Source organism: Xenopus tropicalis, chromosome 8 (genome assembly GCF_000004195.4).
Source record: "Xenopus tropicalis strain Nigerian chromosome 8, UCB_Xtro_10.0, whole genome shotgun sequence".
NCBI lineage: Eukaryota > Metazoa > Chordata > Amphibia > Anura > Pipidae > Xenopus > Xenopus tropicalis.
In genome coordinates, this window is record NC_030684.2 from 10879642 (window position 1) to 10904094 (window position 24453).

Genomic DNA, 24453 nt, shown 5'->3' on the forward strand with positions numbered 1-24453 from the left:
ACCACAAGACCCTTGGTGCTGGTTGTGTTTGATTTGGTATCTATTTGGTATTCCATGCACAGGGGCAGCTACATTGTAGCAACTTTCGGAGTGTGGTGCTGTTGTGTGGACTTATATATATGTTACAAGGGGGGAATTATACAAATAATTGGGCTGTATGTATGTATGTATGTATATCTTTATTTATAAAGTGCTACTTATGTATGCAGCGCTGTACAGTAGAATTCATTAATACAGACAGGGGGTTAAAAATGGATAAATACAAAATGGATAAATACAAAGTACAACAATAAATACAATGTGCAGTTGCAATAAGAGTCAGAAACACAAGATGAAGGATGTCCCTGCCCCGTAGAGCTTACAATCTATATGGGAGGGGTAAAAAAGGGGGGCTGTCATTAAAAAAAAAAAAAAAGCAGTGTCCAGTTTTCCTTGCTGAACCCACAGTTGCCAAGGTAATGCCAAATGTTCAAAATCTGGCACTGGGTGTAAATAAAATACATTCAGCTGGTGATTAAAGGGTTAAGGCACTATATTAATGCCATGTACAGAAGACATACGCAGCGCTTACCACCTATGCTTCTACTAAACATAAACGCATTTACGCTGAGCCGCCATTTTGAGGAACTGTTACCAATAAAATCGGCATCGAGCCATAATAAATAAAAAAAGAATGTAAATTCAAAAGTGCTTAGATTAGAATAACACGGTCATCCATTTTACATTCACTTTTTGTAGAAGTCATTTTTAAAAAAGTGCGCACGGTTTTAAAAAGTGTGTACAAAAGAAGTAATTAAAAGGAAAGTTGCATTACGCACCATTTTTATATACCAGAAAGTAGAATGGATGCAAAAGTCCCACCTCTGCCAATTCATTGGCTGGTGCAGCCTAGCATTTGCGTGCCTTTGCGGGAGAGACAGACTCTATCTGGGGATTACCCAGAGCATGCCTCTCACTAGAGACACAGGCAGCATCAATCCCCCTATATTACATTGTTATTAGGCCTTTTAAAAATGGACAGAATCCTTGATCTTAAACTGCGCAAAATAGTGCGAAGATGAAAGCTGTTTTGGCCCGGTGAGCTTGTAGCCACATTCTGCTCCGGCACAGGAATCAGGCAGGGTCAGCGCTGGTTCCATTAGGATTCTCTGTATCACCATTCGGCACAATTACAACTACTGCATCTTGATTTCCAGAAGGGAGAAGATCATTCCTCTGATCTTGCAGATTGGGATTTGAGGGAATTGTGGGGTTTTCAGAAGAGCTTGTTCCTCCATCTCCATTCACCCTTACTCTGTAATAAAGGGTTAAATACACACAGAATAAGTACTATAAGCAACATGATGGCTGTTTCACCCTAAAAGTGGCCACACACGTGGCGATCTGGCGATGTTTCGTGTGACCATCGGTCACACAAAACATCGTCAGATCCGCCACACACAGTCAGGGCTGAATCGACAGGGAAGGAGGTAGAAACAATAGGATTTCTACCTCCTTCTGCCGTTTCAGCCCCGACGGCAGATTTTGGTCAGGCGCCTTCTATGGCGCCCAATCAAAATCTTTTAACCGGTCCGATCGGCGAGTCGCTTCCTGCGATATCGGTCGACTTGCCAACGTGCCATACACGCACCGAATATCGTACCAAACGAGGTTTCGTACGATAGTATCGGTGCATGTATGGCCAGCTTAAGATTTCATTCCCGTATCCCCTCTCAGTATCAGGCAGCATGAAAGCACTATTCATCAACGTATCTAATCTCATAACAAGGAGGGGCAGTGGCACCCATTAACAGGGTTGTTCACCTTAAAATTGCAGTTGGTCTTCACTTTTAATGCTCTGTGTTTTTTTCACTATTTAGCTTTTTATTCAGCAGCTCTCCAGTTTGGAATTTCAGCAGCTATGCGGTCACTAGGGTTCAGACTACCTTAGCAACCAGGCAGTGGTTTAAATGAAAGACTGATATATGAATAGGAGAGGACCTGAATAGAAAGATAAAGGAAAAAGTCGCGAGTCTTTTTCGGCAATTTCCCGAAATCGCCCCGCCGCGTCTGCCATCCCACCGGCGACTTACATGTTCGCCGGTGGGATGGCAGGGGAAGGCAACTCGAGGAGATTAGTTGCCCGCGAACAGGGAGTTTTGTCGCAGGCGACTAATCTCCCCGTGTGCCAGAGCCCTAAAAGCCTCACAGAGCAATAGTTTTTGGCTGCCAGGGTCAGAAGAAAAAGGCAAATGATTAAAAGGTATAAGATGCCAAGCAGATAGTGCCCTGGCTGGAACTGAACTCAGGACCCCAGCTGTTCCATTTAAGCCTCACTCTGCCTTGTTACAGAATTGTCATTTGGACAAGGAATTCCTAATATTTATCCCTGACAGACTGAATAATGGCCCATAATGGCTCAAGAAAACAAAACTGCCATTGCTTTCTCTGAGAACCACAGCAATCCAAATGGGTTTCTATTCCAGAAGCTGCTGCCTAACAGTATTTCCAATAACGAGCCGCTATATTCTCAAGAAGTCATACTTAAGTGCACTACATATGCGGGCCTGGGTTGGCACAGATTTATGGTATCAACGCACAATTCAGCAGGAACAGCCCCCTAAATTTGCTCATAGTCTGTGCCATAGTTTTATGGTATCTCTCTGTACAGACTATGAGCAAACTTAGGGGGCTGTTCCTGCTGAATTGTGCTTAATACAGGGGAATCCCTATGCTGCCATAGTTTTATGGTATCTCTCTGTACATGCTATGAGCAAACTTAGGGGACTGTTCCTGCTGAATTGTGCTTAGTACAGGGGAATCCCTATGTGCCATAGTTTTATGGTATCTCTCTGTACAGGCTATGAGCAAACTTAGGGGGCTGTTCCTGCTGAATTGTGCTTAGTACAGGGGAATCCCTATGTGCCATAGTTTTATGGTATCTCTCTGTACAGGCTATGAGCAAACTTAGGGGGCTGTTCCTGCTTAATTGTGCTTAGTACAGGGGAATCCCTATGCTGCCATAGTTTTATGGTATCTCTCTGTACAGGCTATGGGCAAACTTAGGGGGCTGTTCCTGCTGAATTGTGCTTAGTACAGGGGAATCCCTATGTGCCATAGTTTTATGGTATCTCTCTGTACAGGCTATGAGCAAACTTAGGGGGCTGTTCCTGCTGAATTGTGCTTAGTACAGGGGAATCCCTATGTGCCATAGTTTTATGGTATCTCTCTGTACATAGGGATTCCCCTGTACTAAGCACAATTCAGCAGGAACAGCCCCCTAAGTTTGCTCATAGCCTGTACAGAGAGATACCATAAAACTATGGCACATAGGGATTCCCCTGTACTAAGCACAATTCAGCAGGAACAGCCCCCTAAGTTTGCTCATAGTCTGTACAGAGAGATACCATACTCCAATAATTCCTACAGTAGTGTAGTATAATGGTATTTCTCGGTGCAGGTAGGTGCAATCCGGCTGTCTAATCCTGCTAAACTGTTTACTTATTCTAAAATACTTTCTGTAAAGGCTGCTAGAAACAATAGATTTGTTCAAATAAAGGTCCTGTAAATTGTATATTGAGTGGCAATGACACTAAAGACCTCCCTGCCTCTTATAATATATGTACACACACACAATTTTTACACTATAAATAAATGGGGAAAAAAAGAAATTGAAATAAAAAAAAAAGTACATGATGCATTGTGGGTAGAAATTCTATTTGAAATTACAATACATTGTCTCCTGAGCTGCGGGCAGAGGAACAGATTCCAGATCATTCATAGCTCAGTTCATGGACTGAGACCAGATTATATGGGATTAGCTACCGTGTCTGGTATCTAAAGCCACAAACCCCATATACCTGTAAATTTGCCCGGGCATCTTAATCTAAAGTGTCGCCTCTAGCCAAGCACTGCACATATCTTATTCCCTTAAACATGGCTACTTACCGTACTGCCTTATATTGGGCAGAATGCTCATAATTGGCCCCCGCCGACAGACAGGAACAACGCTCTCTGATATAATCTCGGAATTTCTGAAAGAGACAGGTGACAGTATAAATAAGGGATTATTTCATGGCTTGGGCTGCAAAAGTTAAATATTCAAAATAAGGGAATTTTCATGAAAGTTAATTTTTAACATGTCGTCTGGGGTCTTTAAAGAGGGACATTTAGTCTCATTCTGAAATAGACATGAAGGCTACAGCCGGGGAGTAGAGGAGTGCCAGGGGCTCGCAGCCTCACAGAAGCTGCATATAGGTTGTGCCCCCCATTTTTTTCAAATTTGTACAAAGTTGCTGATAGGTTATATGAAAAAAGTTGTTTATTCTGAAATTTAAAAGTTTGCAAAATTGTGCTGTATATGTAGCCTTCGAGTTTTGGAAATGATCATTAAAAAGTTCAAAGCCAACCCCATCCCAGTAAAGCTGCATTCATTTAATCATGTAACCTAGGTACCATCCATGAGAGGCACAGGCAGTGAGAAATAACATTTTTCAGCCATAAACGAATAGAAGTTCTTGTACCGATCAGATGGTGGGAATATCACAGAGGCCAGGAGTGGTACTCACCCAGACTATTGCACCAACACCGACGAAAATGACAACACCACCGATACCTAATCCTTAAAGAAAATTAATGATACTTTACTAATAAATTCAAAACAAGTTTTTGTTAATGCAAAATATTCAATTGCATCACCAGCAGAAGTCTGTATGTTAAACAGGAGAGGTTGGGAGATGAAGATGGTGGGAAATAGCTATAATAGCAAAATAGTTCCACTTCAGGACACAGCTGGAATGCTTCCATTCATTGTTAGGCAACTCACAGGCAGCTAGTCAGGGGCACAGGTGGGCACAGCCAAAGAAAATCAAGTTGATATGCCTACTAAGAGGTTCTCTGGTGGGACCTTCAGGGCACACTCAACTACTGGCTGTAGCTACAGCAGAATGATATAAACATATAGGGAAAACAGGAAAGAGCCAGTAGGGGCTGCCCATGGCCGGCTCTGGTTGGAAATGGATGCATTACCATATACACTATTGATAAACACTTACCAATATACAAGATTGTGTTTTTGTTGAAGTCAGATGTAGTCCCATTGGTTGTCATCTTCGGGTCAGTTGTAGTCCCGCTGGGTGTTACCTTCAGATCAGATGTAGTTCCGCTGGGTGTCACATTTGGATCAGGTGTATTCCTGTTGCCATCAGTGGAGGTTTGTGGTGGTGCAGGAATGGTTGGGAACACTAGAGAGAAAGAAAAAAAAAAAAAAACAAGGCAGCAATTAGAAAAACAAAAACAAGTAATCACCCTTTCTGCTCATTAACAACTTTCTGGTTTATGCTCAATTGTACAGATATGTATGGATTATACTGTACATTTCCCCAAGCAAGCGACTGTCACTTGTAGCACTCACCCCTTTGGTTTAAACCCTATAGAAATTAAGAACTTCAACAAATGGTGAGCAGTGCAGAGAAGGGAAAGGGACAGACACAGTGACAGTTACACATAACTATAAACCCAGTGAGAATGAGGGATGAATGGGTATTGGGGAGTTGTATCAGGAGTCAGAACCAGCAGTGCAGAGAAGGGAAAGGGACAGACAGACACAGTGACAGTTACACATAACTATAAACCCAGTGAGAATGAGGAATGAATGGATATTGGGGAGTTGTATCAGGAGTCAGAACCAGCAGTGCAGAGAAGGGAAAGGGACAGACACAGTGACAGTTACACATAACTATAAACCCAGTGAGAATGAGGAATGAATGGATATTGGGGAGTTGTATCAGGAGTCAGAACCAGCAGTGCAGAGAAGGGAAAGGGACAGACACAGTGACAGTTACACATAACTATAAACCCAGTGAGAATGAGGAATGAATGGATATTGGGGAGTTGTATCAGGAGTCAGAACCAGCAGTGCAGAGAAGGGAAAGGGACAGACACAGTGACAGTTACACATAACTATAAACCCAGTGAGAATGAGGAATGAATGGATATTGGGGAGTTGTATCAGGAGTCAGAACCAGCAGTGCAGAGAAGGGAAAGGGACAGACACAGTGACAGTTACACATAACTATAAACCCAGTGAGAATGAGGAATGAATGGATATTGGGGAGTTGTATCAGGAGTCAGAACCAGCAGTGCAGAGAAGGGAAAGGGACAGACACAGTGACAGTTACACATAACTATAAACCCAGTGAGAATGAGGAATGAATGGATATTGGGGAGTTGTATCAGGAGTCAGACAGACACAATGACAGATTTCCTTTCATTAGGCAAAATCTGTTTTTGGGTGGAGATCCCCTTTAATCATCTGTGTTTGAAGATATATCATTGTATCCTTATCCCGATCTGCGCAGTATTGTGTATCTGCCGATACCCTTGGGGGCCCTACAATAGGAGCCACTCTGGTACGATTGGTGCCTGTAACTATTCCATGTTCAGAACATCCTCCCATTTGTTATTTTTAGGGCTTCATCCTACAACTTCAGTCTGAACGTTACCACTGATATCTGAACAATGGTTGGAAGAAAGCTAAAATCTGAAGGTGTAAGGGCAGCTTTATATACATCTCAGCCCCGCTGCCATGGGCTGGCACCCAGACCCCACAATGCTCCTGTGTCACTAATCCCCCGGCAACTTGTTCTCAGGCAAATCCTTTGTATTTTAATGATCATGTTCTTTTATTGTTGGTGCTGCAGACACAATAACCACTGTGTTTCTTGTGCCACTTTGAGGTCTTCTGAAGCAGCTGTTTGGGGTGCACCCTGGGCCTGCAGGTGAACTCCAGCAACACCCACCCCCCCTCCGCAAGGGACAGGAGACTATAACTAGTGAAAAGAAAGCACCAAAGGAGACAAACAGTAATAATGTGACAAGTCTCACCCTCTGTAACTCACCATCACACCGCACTGTGGCATTACCAGGGACTTTACGGCCATCCTGCATACAACCTAAAGTAAAACTGGTGCAGTTGGGTTGAAACTTTAGATGAAGGCAAGAATTATTAACCTCTGCTTTGTGTTTATAACCGCTCGCTAGTTTCCCATTCCGCGTCTCCAGCTGTTCCACCCCACAGCGCCACGTACATTGATGTTGTCTTATTAAATCTGAGCAGACTTTGCAGCTTCCATGCTGATTGGGGCCAGAGGATGCTGTAATGGAAAAGAACAAGGAATCAATGCGGATACACACAGCGAGGGGCAACTTTGCCTTTATTTTCTGGCAGGTACCAGGGTTTGCCCTGCAATGTTCCCCTATAAGCTGGTCACACAGGAATTTAAGAAGTATTCTTGTACACAACCAAAAAAAAGAGCTGCCAGATAACAGACTTTAGGGCTGATTCACTAAAGTGCGTTTTAACGTGCACTATTTATAGTGTGTGTTAAAAATGTTATCGTGTCTAAATTTTCACGACTTATCGCACGAGTCACTATAAGCATACTTGCGATCATTTACGTGCGATAATTTACGTGCGATATTGCATGCGTTATTTAACTCGCGAAGACTATTTTCGTTCGGTATTTGACGGTACATGCGCTAATTAACGCCCGCGTATAGTTGCTGCAAATAGATAGTAGGCGCATATGAATTGTCGCCACATATAAATGGTAGCATATAATTAGTAGCTGCTTATAAAAATAGTAACTGCTAGTGATGAGCGAATCTGTTCCGTTTATCTTTAGCGAAAAATTCGCAATGTCGTGCGGCCAAAAAAAATTGTTGCCCGCGACTATTTATATGCGGATACAATTGATGAAATGTTTCGCCAGGCATGGATTCACTGCGAATTTTGGACGTGCGGCAAATTTTTTCATGCGTTTTGCCGTTGGCGGATTGTTTTGTGAAACGCATGAAAAAGTTTGCCGTGGAAAAATTCACTGCACGTCCAAAAATTTGCTGCGAATCCATGCCTGGCAAAACATTTCATCAATTGTATCCGCATATAAATAGTCGCGCAAATAAATGCACGCCATGTTAGCCATACATGCCAATACTTTTTTAAAATTACTGTATTGAAAATGCCCATTTCCCTGCAAACTGGCGGCTGCGTCACTCTGGGGCCAACACAGACTGAATAAATCCCACTGCAAAGTCCATATTGTGTTGCCAAAAGCTCATGAACTGTACTTTCCTATAATTACCGCCTGCCTGAAGTAGGGGTTATTTTTTGCATAGACTAATGCGATATTTAGCACTAACGCATACGGTTGCGCAAAAAATAACGCATGCGATACGTGACTTAACGCACGCGCTAATTTGCGCGTCTATTTTAACACAAAAAAACGTGCAATAAAATTTATCGCACTTTAGTGAATCAACCCCTTTGCCTGTTACATGATTTGTTTGGCAGGTGAAACTTGCCAGGAATGTGGTTTGGCAGCTCTGGCTCAGCGCCGGCCTGTCAGGTGATGTGTAGGCAAAGCCAGACTGGTTACACTGTTTGGCAGGGGATGGCATTTGGCTACATAGGAAATATGACACTTGGCTGATCAGGAGGGATACACAGGGTACAATGGGCGCTGCTCCCTGTCACACAGGAGGGATACACAGGGTACAATGGGCGCTGCTCCCTGTCACACAGGAGGGATACACAGGGTACAATGGGCGCTGCTCCCTGTCACACAGGAGGGATACACAGGGTACAATGGGCGCTGCTCCCTGTCACACAGGAGGGATACACAGGGTACAATGGGCGCTGCTCCCTGTCACACAGGAGGGATACACAGGGTACAATGGGCGCTGCTCCCTGTCACACAGGAGGGATACACAGGGTACAATGGGCGCTGCTCCCTGTCACACAGGAGGGATACACAGGGTACAATGGGCGCTGCTCCCTGTCACACAGGGTACAATGGGTGCTGCTCCCTGTCACACAGGAGGGATACACAGGGTACAATGGGTGCTGCTCCCTGTCACACAGGGAGGGATACACAGGGTACAATGGGCGCTGCTCCCTGTCACACGGGAGGGATACACAGGGTACAATGGCGCTGCTCCCTGTCACACGGGAGGGATACACAGGGTACAATGGGCGCTGCTCCCTGTCACACGGGAGGGATACGCAGGGTACAATGGGCGCTGCTCCCTGTCACACAGGAGGGATACGCAGGGTACAATGGGCGCTGCTCCCTGTCACACAGGAGGGATACGCAGGGTACAATGGGCGCTGCTCCCTGTCACACAGGAGGGATACACAGGGTACAATGGGCGCTGCTCCCTGTCACACAGGAGGGATACACAGGGTACAATGGGCGCTGCTCCCTGTCACACAGGGTACAATGGGTGCTGCTCCCTGTCACACAGGAGGGATACACAGGGTACAATGGGTGCTGCTCCCTGTCACACAGGGAGGGATACGCAGGGTACAATGGGCGCTGCTCCCTGTCACACAGGAGGGATACGCAGGGTACAATGGGCGCTGCTCCCTGTCACACAGGAGGGATACGCAGGGTACAATGGGCGCTGCTCCCTGTCACACAGGAGGGATACGCAGGGTACAATGGGCGCTGCTCCCTGTCACACAGGAGGGATACACAGGGTACAATGGGCGCTGCTCCCTGTCACACAGGAGGGATACACAGGGTACAATGGGCGCTGCTCCCTGTCACACAGGGTACAATGGGTGCTGCTCCCTGTCACACAGGAGGGATACACAGGGTACAATGGGTGCTGCTCCCTGTCACACAGGGAGGGATACACAGGGTACAATGGGCGCTGCTCCCTGTCACACGGGAGGGATACACAGGGTACAATGGCGCTGCTCCCTGTCACACGGGAGGGATACACAGGGTACAATGGGCGCTGCTCCCTGTCACACGGGAGGGATACGCAGGGTACAATGGGCGCTGCTCCCTGTCACACAGGAGGGATACGCAGGGTACAATGGGCGCTGCTCCCTGTCACACAGGAGGGATACGCAGGGTACAATGGGCGCTGCTCCCTGTCACACAGGAGGGATACACAGGGTACAATGGGCGCTGCTCCCTGTCACACAGGAGGGATACACAGGGTACAATGGGCGCTGCTCCCTGTCACACAGGGTACAATGGGTGCTGCTCCCTGTCACACAGGAGGGATACACAGGGTACAATGGGTGCTGCTCCCTGTCACACAGGGAGGGATACACAGGGTACAATGGGCGCTGCTCCCTGTCACACAGGAGGGATACGCAGGGTACAATGGGCGCTGCTCCCTGTCACACAGGAGGGATACGCAGGGTACAATGGGCGCTGCTCCCTGTCACACAGGAGGGATACGCAGGGTACAATGGGCGCTGCTCCCTGTCACACACAGACACTCACTCACACACACACAGACACTCACACACACACAGACACTCACACACACACACTCACACACACACACAGACACTCACACACACACACAGACACTCACACACACACACAGACACTCACACACACACAGACACTCACACACACACAGACACTCACACACACACACTCACACACTCACACACACACACAGACACTCACACACACACACAGACACTCACACACACACACAGACACTCACACACACACAGACACTCACACACAGACACTCACACACACACAGACACTCACACACACACTCACACACACACACACACTCACACACACACAGACACTCACACACACACAGACACTCACACACACACAGACACTCACACACACACAGACACTCACACACACAGACACTCACACACACAGACACTCACACACACACAGACACTCACTCACACACACAGACACTCACTCACACACACAGACACTCACTCACACACAGACACTCACACACACACAGACACTCACACACACACTCAGACACTCACTCACACACAGACACTCACACACACACAGACACTCACACACACACAGACACTCACACACACACAGACACTCACACACACAGACACTCACACACACAGACACTCACACACACAGACACTCACACTCACACAGACACTCACACACACAGACACTCACACACACAGACACTCACTCACACACACACAGACACTCACTCACACACACAGACACTCACTCACACACAGACACTCACACTCACACAGACACTCACACTCACTCACACACACACAGACACTCACTCACACACACACAGACACTCACACACACACAGACACTCACTCACACAGACACTCACTCACACACACAGACACTCACTCACACACACAGACACTCACTCACACACAGACACTCACACACACACACACAGACACTCACTCACACACACAGACACTCACTCACACACAGACACTCACACACACACAGACACTCACACACACACAGACACTCACACACACACAGACACTCACACACACACAGACACTCACACACACACAGACACTCACACACACACAGACACTCACACACACACAGACACTCACACACACACAGACACTCACACACACACAGACACTCACACACACACAGACACTCACACACACACAGACACTCACACACAGACACTCACACACACACAGACACTCCTTTAGCTGAAACTGCACTGTAAGAAGCCCCCCCAGTCCCATGATAAAACTGCCCAAGCGCTATGTGCATACGGGTATCTACAGGCGAATCTACCCTCAGTCAGTGTGCCGGGGTGACGGCTCCGAGAGGGGCCGGGGTGACGGCTCCGAGAGGGGCCGGGGTGACGGCTCCGAGAGGGGCCGGGGTGACGGCTCCGAGAGGGGCCGGGGTGACGGCTCCGAGAGGGGCCGGGGTGACGGCTCCGAGAGGGGCCGGGGTGACGGCTCCGAGAGGGGCCGGGGTGACGGCTCCGAGAGGGGCCGGGGTGACGGCTCCGAGAGGGGCCGGGGTATGAACCCCTAAGCAGCGGCTCCCAACCAACAGGTGATAAATCGTTCCTTTATCGCTCCCCCCACAAACCCAGACACTTACCGGAAGAGCCCGCCGCAAAGATAAGAAGGATGATCAGGCTGCGAGGCATTGCTGCTCGGTAACTTCCCCCCGAGTGCGGCTCCGTGCTTCTTCCCTCAGTTCGCCGGCTCCTCTCACAGATTTGAAGCGGCACCCAAAGCCCGCGGAACTCTCAGCTGTGCGCAGGCAGCCGTGATTGGGTGAAAGAACTATTGTGGGCGGGAGGGAGGGCGGGTCATATTGAATAGAACTAATGGTTCGGAGTGGGTGGGCGGGAGAGAGGGCGGGTCATATTGAATAGAACTAATGGTTCGGAGTGGGTGGGCGGGAGAGAGGGCGGGTCATATTGAATAGAACTAATGGTTCGGAGTGGGTGGGCGGGAGAGAGGGCGGGTCATATTGAATAGAACTAATGGTTCGGAGTGGGTGGGCGGGAGAGAGGGCGGGTCATATTGAATAGAACTAATGGTTCGGAGTGGGTGGGCGGGAGAGAGGGCGGGTCATATTGAATAGAACTAATGGTTCGGAGTGGGTGGGCGGGAGAGAGGGCGGGTCATATTGAATAGAACTAATGGTTCGGAGTGGGTGGGCGGGAGAGAGGGCGGGTCATATTGAATAGAACTATCTGGAACTATCTGGAACTATCTGGAAGCTGCTGCGCTGCTACAAGCCGATTGGCTATGTATTAGTTTCCTGCGCACCTATCGCTGGAATCGGCAGAGGAGCCGAGTGCGACTAATATGTTTTATTTTCTCAGTGTAACTACAGTTTGGTGTAATTCTCCTTCTGTATTAGAACTGGTTAAGATTCAAAACCTTCAGAATATATATTTTATAAAAAAAAATGAATGTGTGATTGGGAGCTGAAGGGGGAAACGCCACGCCCCCTGAGTGCCCCAATACCTACTGTGTATACAGTAGCTTTGGGGAGATTTCCTACAAAACATTCAGCTTATGGGCAGGTTTCATTAAGCCACTGAATCTAACAGACTTGGGATTTTCCAGTCTGAGTGGCAGTGTTACAATGCCGCAGCCTAACCTGGCAGGTATTGGCGCCATCGGGTCAGGGATTGAATTGACTCCATTGGAAAAATCAAAGCTGCCCCATTGAGATCTGCCCGATTGCAGACGGGTGTCGGTTGGGGAGGCCCATCTGTGGTGCCCATACACTGGCAGATAAGCCGCCGAATCGGTCTAAAGGACACAGTCTAAGGTTTTCTGGTAGGCCCCTGGCACCCTAGTCTGACATTGCCCATTGGCAAGTGTGTGTGTGGGGGGGGGGGGGGGTGAGCAGGTCACAGTGAAGTTAAAAAGGGAGAGTTGTGGGGGGAGAGAGGGTGTTGATGGGTGGGGTGAGATGAGGGTGAGGCTGAGGGGAGAGGGGGGGAGCAGTGGATGAGGTGGCGGCTGGGGGGCAGGAGAGGGTGGGCGACACAGAGGGCTTGCCTTGGGCTCCCTAATGTGTTGCTTCTGCTAAGAATGACTGCCAGGGTTCTTCATTTTAGAATTTTGCCATAAAAGTATTTGCCCGATGCTTTAACATTCCCTATCTGATCCCCCGTGTCCATAGATGGAATGTTCAAAAACACTCTCCCATGGCTTCAATTTGGCTGACCTTTAAATTAACTTTTAGTATGATGTAGACAGTGTTATTCTGAGACAGTTTGCAATTGGTCTTCATTTTGTATTTTCCTTTTTTTTTTCGGTTATTTACCTTTTTTGTTCAGCTTGGAATTTCGGCAAATATCTGGTTGCTAGGATTGTTCCTTAGCAACCAGGCAGTGGTTTAAATAAGAGACTGAAATAGCAACAGGAGAGGGACTGAATAGAAAGAAAAGTAATAAAAACTAACGATAACAGTAACATGTTAAGCTCACAAAGCAATAGTTTTTGGCTGCCGGGGTCAGAGACCCCTATTTGAAAGGCTGAAAAGTATAGAAGAGGAAGGCAAATCATTGAAACACTATAAAAAAATAAATAGAGACCAACTGCTCATTTTGCTAGGAATGGGACATTTTACAACAGACTAAAAGTTATCATAAAGGTAAACCAACCATTAAGGACTTGGTTAGATCAGAAAAACGTGTGTAGGTGCTGTGGGTAATTCTTATACAAAGGGGAGTATTTAATGAGCCAGTCATTATCAAGAATGCTTGGTGCCTTGGGATTACCAAAAGGGGGTCCAAAAGGGGGTCCTTCACCTCTGCATTAACGTTTAGTGTGATGTATGTAAGGGTTAAATCCTGTAATCTCTGTTCGTAACACCTGTAGCACGAACTGTTAGGGTAAATCTCTGTAACTCTGTCTGTGCACCTGTAGCACTGTCCCTATGTATTCTGAGACGATTTGCAATTGGTCTTCATTTTTTATTATTTTTAGTATGGTAGTTATTTAGAAGCTCTTCAGTTTATAGTATTGGCAGCTATCTGGTTGCTAGGTTCCAAATTACCTTAGTAACCAGTGGGTGGTTTGAATGATATATGAAGAGAGGACCTGATTAGGAAAATAAAGCTGTAAAAAGTAACACTAACAATTAAACTGCAGCCTCACTGAACAGTAATTAAGCTTTAGAATTTAGGAAGGAGACCACATAAGTTCCTTTATCTTTAGCTGGAGATTCTGAAGCAGCAGGGACCCATTTCTTTCATACAATCCAATTCTTCTGTCCTCACCACAGTGCCGGGCCAAGTCGGCCATGTGCCCTTGGCAACCTGGTCAGCTTGGCCTGCTCACGATCAACCCCCCCCCCCCCCCCGTGTGTGTGCACCAGTGGCAGGTGAAAGAAGAAATACCTACCTGGTGCCCCCCCCCCCCACCATTGTGGTGTCTCCAGCTTCCCACGTGGGGAATCTTTGTGAGTCGATGGTGCAGTTTTGGCCATAATAATCCACAATGCACTGGTTACCTTTCCACTACTGTATGTGTCCTGCTCCCATCACTGTGAGAAGTGAATCAACAGGCAGTTTACTCGCCCTTCAATCACCACACTGTATACGTTTTGAACTTGTTTAATGATGATGATCAAAAGAAGGTAGAACTGTAGGTACAAACATTACAATGGTATCAGAATACATTCTGGGTATGTAAAATACAGATGAAATACAATAGAAGCATATATAAACATCTTATATGCATTATACAGTCCTAGTGGGGCCTAACAGGCGGCTGCTAAGGGAGAAATAGTGAATCACAACTACTGCACAAAACAGCAAAATACACAGCTTATAATAAGCAGGCATTAAACAAAATGCAAACATACAGCGATGCTCGGATAGGCTTGCTTAGAGATGAGTGTTGGTACTGATTTCACCAGCCCTGGCAAAATGACTACAACATGTTACAACAGAAACGGCTGCTTCCTCTCAGGACCATGAAGTGATGTAATCAGGTGGCAGAGTGAATATCAAAGTAAATAATAAACCGCAGCAAGGGCACAGTACTAGAAGTGGCCAGGGGAGAGGGGGGGGGGTGCAAGGATACATAAAGCCCAAAATGTATAAGAAATTGTTACATATGAAGTATGGTATAGCTAGAGAACTGGTGTGTTAGTTTGTACGAGGTTGGCAGGAGGATGGATTGCCCTACAGTGCCATTAATAGCACCGACATGAACAGTGGGTGCTGGGAACACAAAAAAGCTATGAATTAACTGTACAAAATCATCTTATAAACAGTGTTAAGGCCCCCATACACGGGCCGATAGAAGCTGCAGATATGGGTCCCTTGGAGCGATTCGGCAGCTAATCGGCCCGTGTATGGGAAGAAACGAGCGGCCTGGCCGACCGATATCTGGCCTGAAATCATCCAGATATCGATCGGCCAGGTTAGAAAATCGGATCATTGATGAGGTCCCCGAACCGACTGCCCCATGGCCGCAAATGTAATCCGATCGTTTGGCCCCAGGGTCAAACGATCGGATTATTTTTTTTTAAAGCAACTTGCTACCCGATATCGCCCACCCGTAGGTGGGGATGTCGGGTAAAGATCCGCTCGCTTGGCGACATCGCCAAGCGAGCAGATCTTATAGTGTATGGGGACCTTTAGTGAGGTAATTAGATATTAATGTTGCTTTGTAGCCTCATTAACATTTATAGACAAGTAAAACACTGAAAAAAAAGTTTGAATTATATTGTATATATAAAAAGCTTTTACCTCACATTTGCATTGTTATGCTAGTTTTAGCTTAATGAATGAGGCAATAATAACATTTTCAGCAAATATATTGTATTCATGTTAATTTACAGGAAAAGTAAAGCCTCCCAGGTAAACTTTTAGTTTTAGCAGCAGTGCCCCCCTTTAATCACTTCACTGACATTTGCCCCAACTTATCTGCGCCCCCATAGCATGTCCAGAACTACAGAGCTGCCCAACAGCATTGGCCCCCACTTTTAGCTGTGTCCCTTCTGTTCCCAGCCGCCATATTGGGGTACAGGGTTGGACTGGCCACAACTGGGCACTGGATAAAGACCTGGTGGGCCCTATTCCTGTTGGACCTCTATTCACCGGGCATGTTGGTGTGAGGGCCGGATTGCTGCTGCCCAGTAATGAGTAGGGGCTAGAGAAGAAGGTATTTAGGCCCTTAAATCTTGTTACAGAAGTGGAATTACACAGAAATATAGAAACCATTACAAAGCCCAGCTTGTCCTGATAAAAATGAGGTATAGTCTTCCTGGGCAAACTAAAATTACCCCTCATGAAATGCAAAATCCTGCTGGTAAAATCCTTATCCCAAGGCTCCTGTAGCTGTGGGACTGGGTTTGATGGCACCGACAGATTTACTAAGAGCTAAAGGCAAATTTATAAAAAAAAATGTCGGTACAATGACTAAACCTGAAAACTGGCTGTTTAAAAGACAAATCCTGCACCTCAGCAGGGTTTCCCACTCTTTTTGGGACAAACCAAAGCTGCAGTTCAAGGCATGCCATACTGAATTGGATCAAACCAAGTTTGGAATTCAATAGGCAAGGCATTTTGGCCGACAGTTATTGGGCTTCCCAAACACTTAGCTACAAATGTAATTGTGTCTGTTACTGGGCAGCGCTGATATCACTGTGACCCAGAGTTATTGGGCCCTGGTTAGTGCCGGGCAGTGTTACTGGCTCAATATCCACATAATCCATAACCCCACGTGCATGAGGAGGGGAGGTCTATGTGTACATATGAGTATCACTATACATTATATAGAGGGAGTATACTGTGACTGGGTAGGAGTTGTACTGCGCCATCTTGTAGATCTGAGGAAGGAGTCTATAGGCTATACAGGCCCATAGGGCCACTTAGGGAGGAGAGGAAAGTAAGTGAGGGCCCCAGTGCTCCTGGGAGTTACATATATATATATATATTAGAGTGGGTAACTATGGGACAAACCCCACTGAGTGTCACTGGTTTAGAGACATTGGGATTTGCTTTTGTTTCAGGCTGAAAAATGAAGGTTATTGTCTATGTAGTACAGGTATGGGATCCATTATCTGAAAACCCATTATCCAGAAAGCTCCGAATTACGGAAAGCCCATCTCCCATAGACTCCATTTAAATCAAATGGTTCAGAATTTTAAAACTGATTTGCTTTTTCTCTGTAGTAATAAAATAGTACCTTGTAATTGATCCCAACTAAGATATAATTACCCCTTATTGGGGGCAGAACAGCCCTATTGGGTTTATTTAATGGTTAAATGATTCCCTTTTCTCTGTAATAATAAAACAGTACCTGTACTTGATCCCAACTAAGATATAATTACCCCTTATTGGGGGCAGAACAGTCCTATTGGGTTTATTTAATGGTTAAATGATTCCCTTTTCTCTGTAATAATAAAACAGTACCTGTACTTGATCCCAACTAAGATATAATTACCCCTTATTGGGGGCAGAACAGCCCTATTGGGTTTATTTAATGGTTAAATGATTCCCTTTTCTCTGTAATAATAAAACAGTACCTGTACTTGATCCCAACTAAGATATAATTACCCCTTATTGGGGGCAGAACAGCCCTATTGGGTTTATTTAATGGTTAAATGATTCCCTTTTCTCTGTAATAATAAAACAGTACCTGTACTTGATCCCAACTAAGATATAATTACCCCTTATTGGGGGCAGAACAGTCCTATTGGGTTTATTTAATGGTTAAATGATTCCCTTTTCTCTGTAGTAATAAAATAGTACCTTGTAATTGATCCCAACTAAGATATAATTACCCCTTATTGGGGGCAGAACAGTCCTATTGGGTTTATTTAATGGTTAAATGATTCCCTTTTCTCTGTAGTAATAAAATAGTACCTTGTAATTGATCCTAACTAAGATATAATTCATCCTTTTTGGATGCAAAACCATCCTATTGGGTTTAATTAATGTTTTATTGATTTTTTAGTAGCCTTAAGGTAAGGAGATCCAAATTACAGACAGATCCCTTATCCGGAATAGCCTTGGTCCTGAGCATTCTGGATAATGGGTCCTATACCTGTACAAAAGCAGTGTTGCAGAGGAAGCCCTTTATGTGTGCAATATAAGCAAACAGTTAGTATTACCTTATAATATTTTTTATTAATACACTAATTTATTAATTAAGACACTAATTAAGAATCAGTTCATTGGGGGTAGAGTGGAGTTTGCCCTAAATTAAAACCCTAAACTCCTTCCTGCCCCTGCTCTGCGCTGTCATTGTTTGATATGAATGTTATGTACATTTTTTAATCAATTCGAGTAAACTGTGTAAGTCTAGGGGCCCAAAGATGTTGCTGTGGAGTCCAATAACCAGTCATTCCCCTGTTCATAAAGCTAATACTCATATAATTCAGTAAAATACTTCCAAAATAAACAGCTGATGATATGCTGTAATAAGCAATTCATACAAATAGCTAAAATAAATAATGTGCTGATAAGTCAGTCAGTTCATTGGGGGCAGTGGATGTCGCCCCCTGCCTGCCCCTGTCATGCTTCCCTGCATGGCCTTTTGCTAGTTCTATAAGCTTCTAGGCAGTTTTTGCGGAAGTTACATGAATTACATAAGTTTATATGTAACTTACACAATTTGAATAAATTTCATGATGCGGCCGGGCCCCAATTCCAAAGAAGATTTCACTGGGCCCAGTACAGTACTACCCTTTCCCCCTCACTGATAGAGGCCCTGGGCAATGGCACCCTGTGGCATTTATTAAAGCTATATTATTTATTAAGGCAAGAAAAATTGCCAAGAACTGTCAGAAGCTCCTGCTCATAAACTGCTGCTCATAGGAGATTCCCACTGTCACCCGTCCCACAGAGATAGGTGGGGTCATACATCATCTCATTCCCAAACTTTATTAATAATGATTATTGTTATTAACACATTCCATGGTGCTGTAAAATTAGGTGTATACATATAAATATACAACCAATACAAGTGGTAAAGAAGGGCCTGCTCAAAATGGTTGCTTTTATTATACGATTCATTGCAGTTCATCTTCACTTTCAGTCCCCTCCAATCAGAAACTTTCCTGCATAGGGCTCTATACCTGGGTTATATCGCATTACCCAGGAAGGGGTTCTTTCGGAGTTAATGCAAACTTTACTGACTATATAGATGATGTCATCATGGTGTGGGATGGTGAGAAAAATGAGATACCTGGCTTTCTAAATTATGTTAACCAGCGTTTTTCAACCGCTGTGCCGCGAGATGTTGCCTGGTGTGCCGTAGGCAGGGCCGCAATTTTTACTTTCAAAGGGGGCCCAGCGATGCTACAGTTTTTCTTAGTAGCTCGGGCCCCCTTTAATAAAATCCGGGCCCTGTCATTGGTTGCGCCCCGTGTGTACGGGTGACGTCAGTACGCACGGGGCGCAACGTTATAAAAGGGCCTGTGTGCGGTCGCGTGTAGGCAGAAGTGCAGAGGCGGCGCGCGTGAGGGGAAGATGCTGCTGAAGCCGCCGAAGAGCAGAAGTAAAATGCTGCTGGGCACCAATGTATTAGGGGGGGCCACGGGGCACACTGACTTATGGGGGCACTGCTGCTGGGCACCAATGTACTAGGGGGGCTGGCTCTTGGCACCAATGTACTGGGGGGCACTGCTGCTGGGCACCAATGTACTAGGGGGGCACTGCTCTTGGCACCAATGTACTAGGGGGGCACTGCTCTTGGCACCAATGTACTGGGGGGCACTGCTGCTGGGCACCAATGTACTAGGGGGGCACTGCTCTTGGCACCAATGTACTAGGGGGGCACTGCTCTTGGCACCAATGTACTAGGGGGGCACTGCTGCTGGGCACAGAGTTAAATTTTTTAACATTTTCTAATGGTGGTGTGCCTTGTGATTTTTTTCATGAAACAAGTGTGCCTTTGCCCAAAAAAGGTTGAAAAACACTGACTTATTAAACCTGCAGCCATGATGGTTTCTGAGCAGTTTATTCAGACGCATGGCTGCAGGCTGCTCAGTTTCTGGGATGTAGAGACACTGAAACTACAAAGCTCTACGTATAGGCTACTCCCCCATTGGCAGGAAACTACAACTCCCAGTATCCTTTGCATGACAGACGCCTGCTGCCGGGCCCTGTAACACACAGAAGCGCTGGGTCACTTACAGTAGAATGGGAAATGGCCCTACTTGTGAATATACAGGGGACAAACAGGGACAATATAAGGGCAATTAGGCTACAGAGCAGCCTGGAAGTATCAGAGTAACTACCTCTCCCGACCAACCCTCCCTCTGCTGCGTGTAACTGTAACCCTTTGCCGCCCCTCCTGTCTGTCTGTGGGGCAAAAACAAGGAACGGGAAAGGGCAGCGCTCACTTCCAAGCGTTTCCGGCGCCTCATTCACTTGTTCAATTCACTCGGCGGAAGTGACCGCGTAGCCACGCCCACCGGCGCTATGGGAACAGAACGCTCGGCTTTTTTTCCTCAATGAACTTTATTAGTAAGAAGACACAGTAACAGCGGCCATAGGCAGCCATTAGGGAGTGAAATAGCGATGGGAACTCAGCCCCATTCACAGGTATTATACTGGGGCGGGAGATAAGGGATTTGAGGAGCAGGCTGTTACCCAGGAGCAGCCGCACAGCCGCAGGGACCGCTGCTCTGTACAGAATTTGTGTGACAAGATGGCTGCCTTCAAGTATGGCTTATTTTACTCTGTATTAGTAACCATAGCAACCATAAGTATAATATATAATGTTCATAATGCATTTAAGCAGATGGATGAATTGCATGCTTTGTATGGTTAGGATACAAAAAAAACAATTTGTCATTGAATATTAGTGTTATAGGAGCCTGGATGGGTTACCTGCACCCCCCATGTCTATTGGTCCGTAGGGGCCTCTCCAGCCCTCAAAGGGTTAAGTATCCCCCTGAAACTAATTTAGGTTTCATTAAAATAAGTCATTCTTAGCAAGTTCCAAATATCCACTCATTCTCACTGGGTTTAATGTTATGTCATACCCCCCAACTGTCCCGCTTTTTATAGCGCGTCCCGCTGTCCCGCATTTCCGTAACATTAATGGAACGATCCGTGATAGCGAGATCCGCCGGGTGAAGGTGGGCGCTCCTGCTCCTTGCGCGCCTTCTCTCCTTATGTGGCTTCTCCGGCGGTGCCAGGCCCTTTTATAAGGTTGCACCCCGTGCGTATTGATGTCACACATACCCACAGGCGCAACCTTATAAAAGGGCCTGGCACCGCCGCACATGGAGCCACATAAGGAGAGGAACCGCGGAAAAAGTAGGAGGATTGCACTGTGTATGAAGGGTACTGTGTATGGGGGCTCTGTTTATTGGGGGAACTGTGTATGAAGGACACTGTGTATTGGGGGTACTGTGTATGAAGGGCACTGTGTATTGGGGGCACTGTGTATGAAGGGTACTGTGTATTGGGGGGCACTGTGTATGAAGGGCATTGTGTATTGGGGCACTGTGTATTGGGGGAACTGTGTATGAAGGACACTGTGTATTGGGGGTACTGTGTATGAAGGGTACTGTGTATTGGGGGCACTGTGTATGAAGGGTACTGTGTATTGGGGGCACTGTGTATGAAGGGTACTGTGTATTGGGGGCACTGTGTATGAAGGGTACTGTGTATTGGGGGCACTGTGTATGAAGGGTACTGTGTATGGGGGGCACTGTGTATGAAGGGCATTGTGTATTGGGGCACTGTGTATTGGGGGGCACTGTGTATGAAGGGTACTGTGTATTGGGGGGCACTGTGTATGAAGGGCATTGTGTATTGGGGCACTGTGTATTGGGGGGCACTGTGTATGGGGGGGTACTGTCTATTGGGTCATTGGGGGCACTGTGTATGGGGGGGCAAATCTGGTACATAGTTATAACTCACTTATAACTGACTGCCTTCTCTCTATATTTGTATTTTATATGTAGGAGTTGCTATATTGTTTTCCTTAGGTCGTACAGTATGAGGGTATAGCACATTTGCGTCTGATCTCACCATTTCAACTATATAAGAGGAGTATTTTGGTGCTGCGCGCGCCAAATATTTTTGTCCCTCTTTTCATTTTTCCAATGTTGGGAGGTATGTTATGTGTAACTGTCACTGTGTCTGTCTGTCCCTTTTCCTTCCCTGCACTGCTGGTTCTGACTCCTGATACAACTCCCCAATATCCATTCATTCCTCAGTTACACATAACTATAAACCCAGTGAGAATGAGGAATGAATGGATATTGGGGAGTTGTATCAGGAGTCAGAACCAGCAGTGCAGGGAAGGGAAAGGGACAGACACAGTGACAGTTACACATAACTATAAACCCAGTGAGAATGTCACTGTGTCTGTCCCTTTCCCTTCCCTGCACTGCTGGTTCTGACTCCTGATACAACTCCCCAATATCCATTCATTCCTCATTCTCACTGGGTTTATAGTTATGTGTAACTGTCACTGTGTCTGTCCCTTTCCCTTCCCTGCACTGCTGGTTCTGACTCCTGATACAACTTCCCAATATCCATTCATTCCTCATTCTCACTGGGTTTATAGTTATGTGTAACTGTCACTGTGTCTGTCCCTTTCCCTTCTCTGCACTGCTGGTTCTGACTCCTGATACAACTCCCCAATATCCATTCATTCCTCATTCTCACTGGGTTTATAGTTATGTGTAACTGTCACTGTGTCTGTCCCTTTCCCTTCTCTGCACTGCTGGTTCTGACTCCTGATACAAGTTCCCAATATCCATTCATTCCTCATTCTCACTGGGTTTATAGTTATGTGTAACTGTCACTGTGTCTGTCCCTTTCCCTTCTCTGCACTGCTGGTTCTGACTCCTGATACAACTCCCCAATATCCATTCATTCCTCATTCTCACTGGGTTTATAGTTATGTGTAACTGTCACTGTGTCTGTCCCTTTCCCTTCTCTGCACTGCTGGTTCTGACTCCTGATACAAGTTCCCAATATCCATTCATTCCTCATTCTCACTGGGTTTATAGTTATGTGTAACTGTCACTGTGTCTGTCCCTTTCTCTTCTCTGCACTTCTGGGAATTTGATATTAGATATATATATACACTGATTAACTAACGACATAAATGACATACAAGCAAGACTATATATCACAACTATACATTACCAGCAACTGTGACTGAAGAAGAACGGATAGACTTGTGATCAGCAAATAGCCCCCAAAAGAATATCTAGCTATATGGGCTTACATACTATTATATACTGTTCATAAATAGGGCAATTCTTATCACTTTCTATAATTGCATTAAACACAGATATACATCACTGTAGTAAATATGCCTTTCAAATATAGGGTAACTCATCCTCTCTGTTCAGTTTTTTTTCTATAAAAGAGCAACTAAGACTCGGCTTATAAGCATAAGTTTGCTGTACTAAACTCTCTAACCCCATGCACCGATTGGGCATGCCCTTGCAGCGCTCAGTTCCCAGTAAATATATGGTTTAAGAAGGGTGTTTATATGACTAACCTAAATGTTTGTAGCCTTAGGTAAAAAAACATAATTTACTGCCCCTTTAGAGTTTTGGAGCTACTGCCTGTAGCTTCCTTGTAGGTCTGTGACAGGTCACATTTACTTAACAGAATGTGTGAAATACTATGTTATATGTACATGTTTAGTAATTTAGGTGTGGTTATATGATAAGTAAAATAATATTAACCGAATCCTAAATATCCTAAATATTTTTTTTGCAGAGGACAATGACACCAATAAGAGTATTATTTGAACGAGTTTTAACATCAGGAAGTTTGCCTCCCGACAAATCAGGGTGAGTCTGAATATAAAGTTGACTTGGTATATGGACGGCCAGACAGAAACTGCAGTGAGAGATGAGGGTCTCAAGTCAAGGGCCTTCCCCTGCGCAGCCTTAAGCCTTTTGCTCTACACTGTCATGTAACACAGACTGCAGGGTTTATTTTATGATCCTTTTCCCAGTGCAGCATAAAAGCTTTACCCAGTGGAGCCCTAAGCAGGCCTGTACCCTCAACTATATCATGGGAAACATCATATATTTATATGGTAGAATTCCTATAAAACTCTATTCGGTTCATACGCTGCCCCTGTGCAAGTTTTGCTGCTCGTGCAACAGTATTGCCATTCCCCTGCTCAGATTAAATCCTGCCTGCTCATGGCTCAGGCTTCATCCCCATGCAAGT

The 24453-nt window shown here is 45.7% G+C and overlaps 1 protein-coding gene across 2 annotated transcripts; it reads right to left on the reverse strand.

Moving 5' to 3' along the window:
- Positions 1 to 497: 497 nt before the first annotated feature.
- Positions 498 to 12064, reverse strand: LOC116406899. 2 transcript variants are annotated; one of them, XM_031891967.1, is made up of 6 exons: positions 11904 to 12064; positions 6879 to 7133; positions 5034 to 5222; positions 4548 to 4594; positions 3928 to 4013; positions 498 to 1294 (listed from the first exon to the last, which is right to left on the reverse strand). In XM_031891967.1, the coding sequence occupies exons 1-6, from the start codon at positions 11950 to 11952 to the stop codon at positions 1114 to 1116; spliced, it is 807 nt and encodes a 268-aa protein (XP_031747827.1). In that variant the 5' UTR covers positions 11953 to 12064; the 3' UTR covers positions 498 to 1113. The 2 variants fall into 2 exon arrangements, with proteins under 2 accessions (XP_031747827.1, XP_031747826.1); XM_031891966.1 differs by having other exon boundaries at positions 4548 to 4600; positions 11904 to 12062.
- Positions 12065 to 24453: the final 12389 nt, after the last annotated feature.

Excerpts from the sequence above, each read along its gene's own strand:
- LOC116406899 (XM_031891966.1), bottom strand. The coding sequence starts at position 11,952 with ATGCCTCGCAGCCTGATCATCCTTCTTATCTTTGCGGCGGGCTCTTCC. Across the intron at positions 4,601-5,033 it reads AAACACAATCTTGTATATTG|GATTAGGTATCGGTGGTGTT; the intron begins GTAAGTGTTTAT and ends ATTTTCTTTAAG. Across the intron at positions 1,295-3,927 it reads GCCCAATATAAGGCAGTACG|AGTAAGGGTGAATGGAGATG; the intron begins GTAAGTAGCCAT and ends CCTTTATTACAG.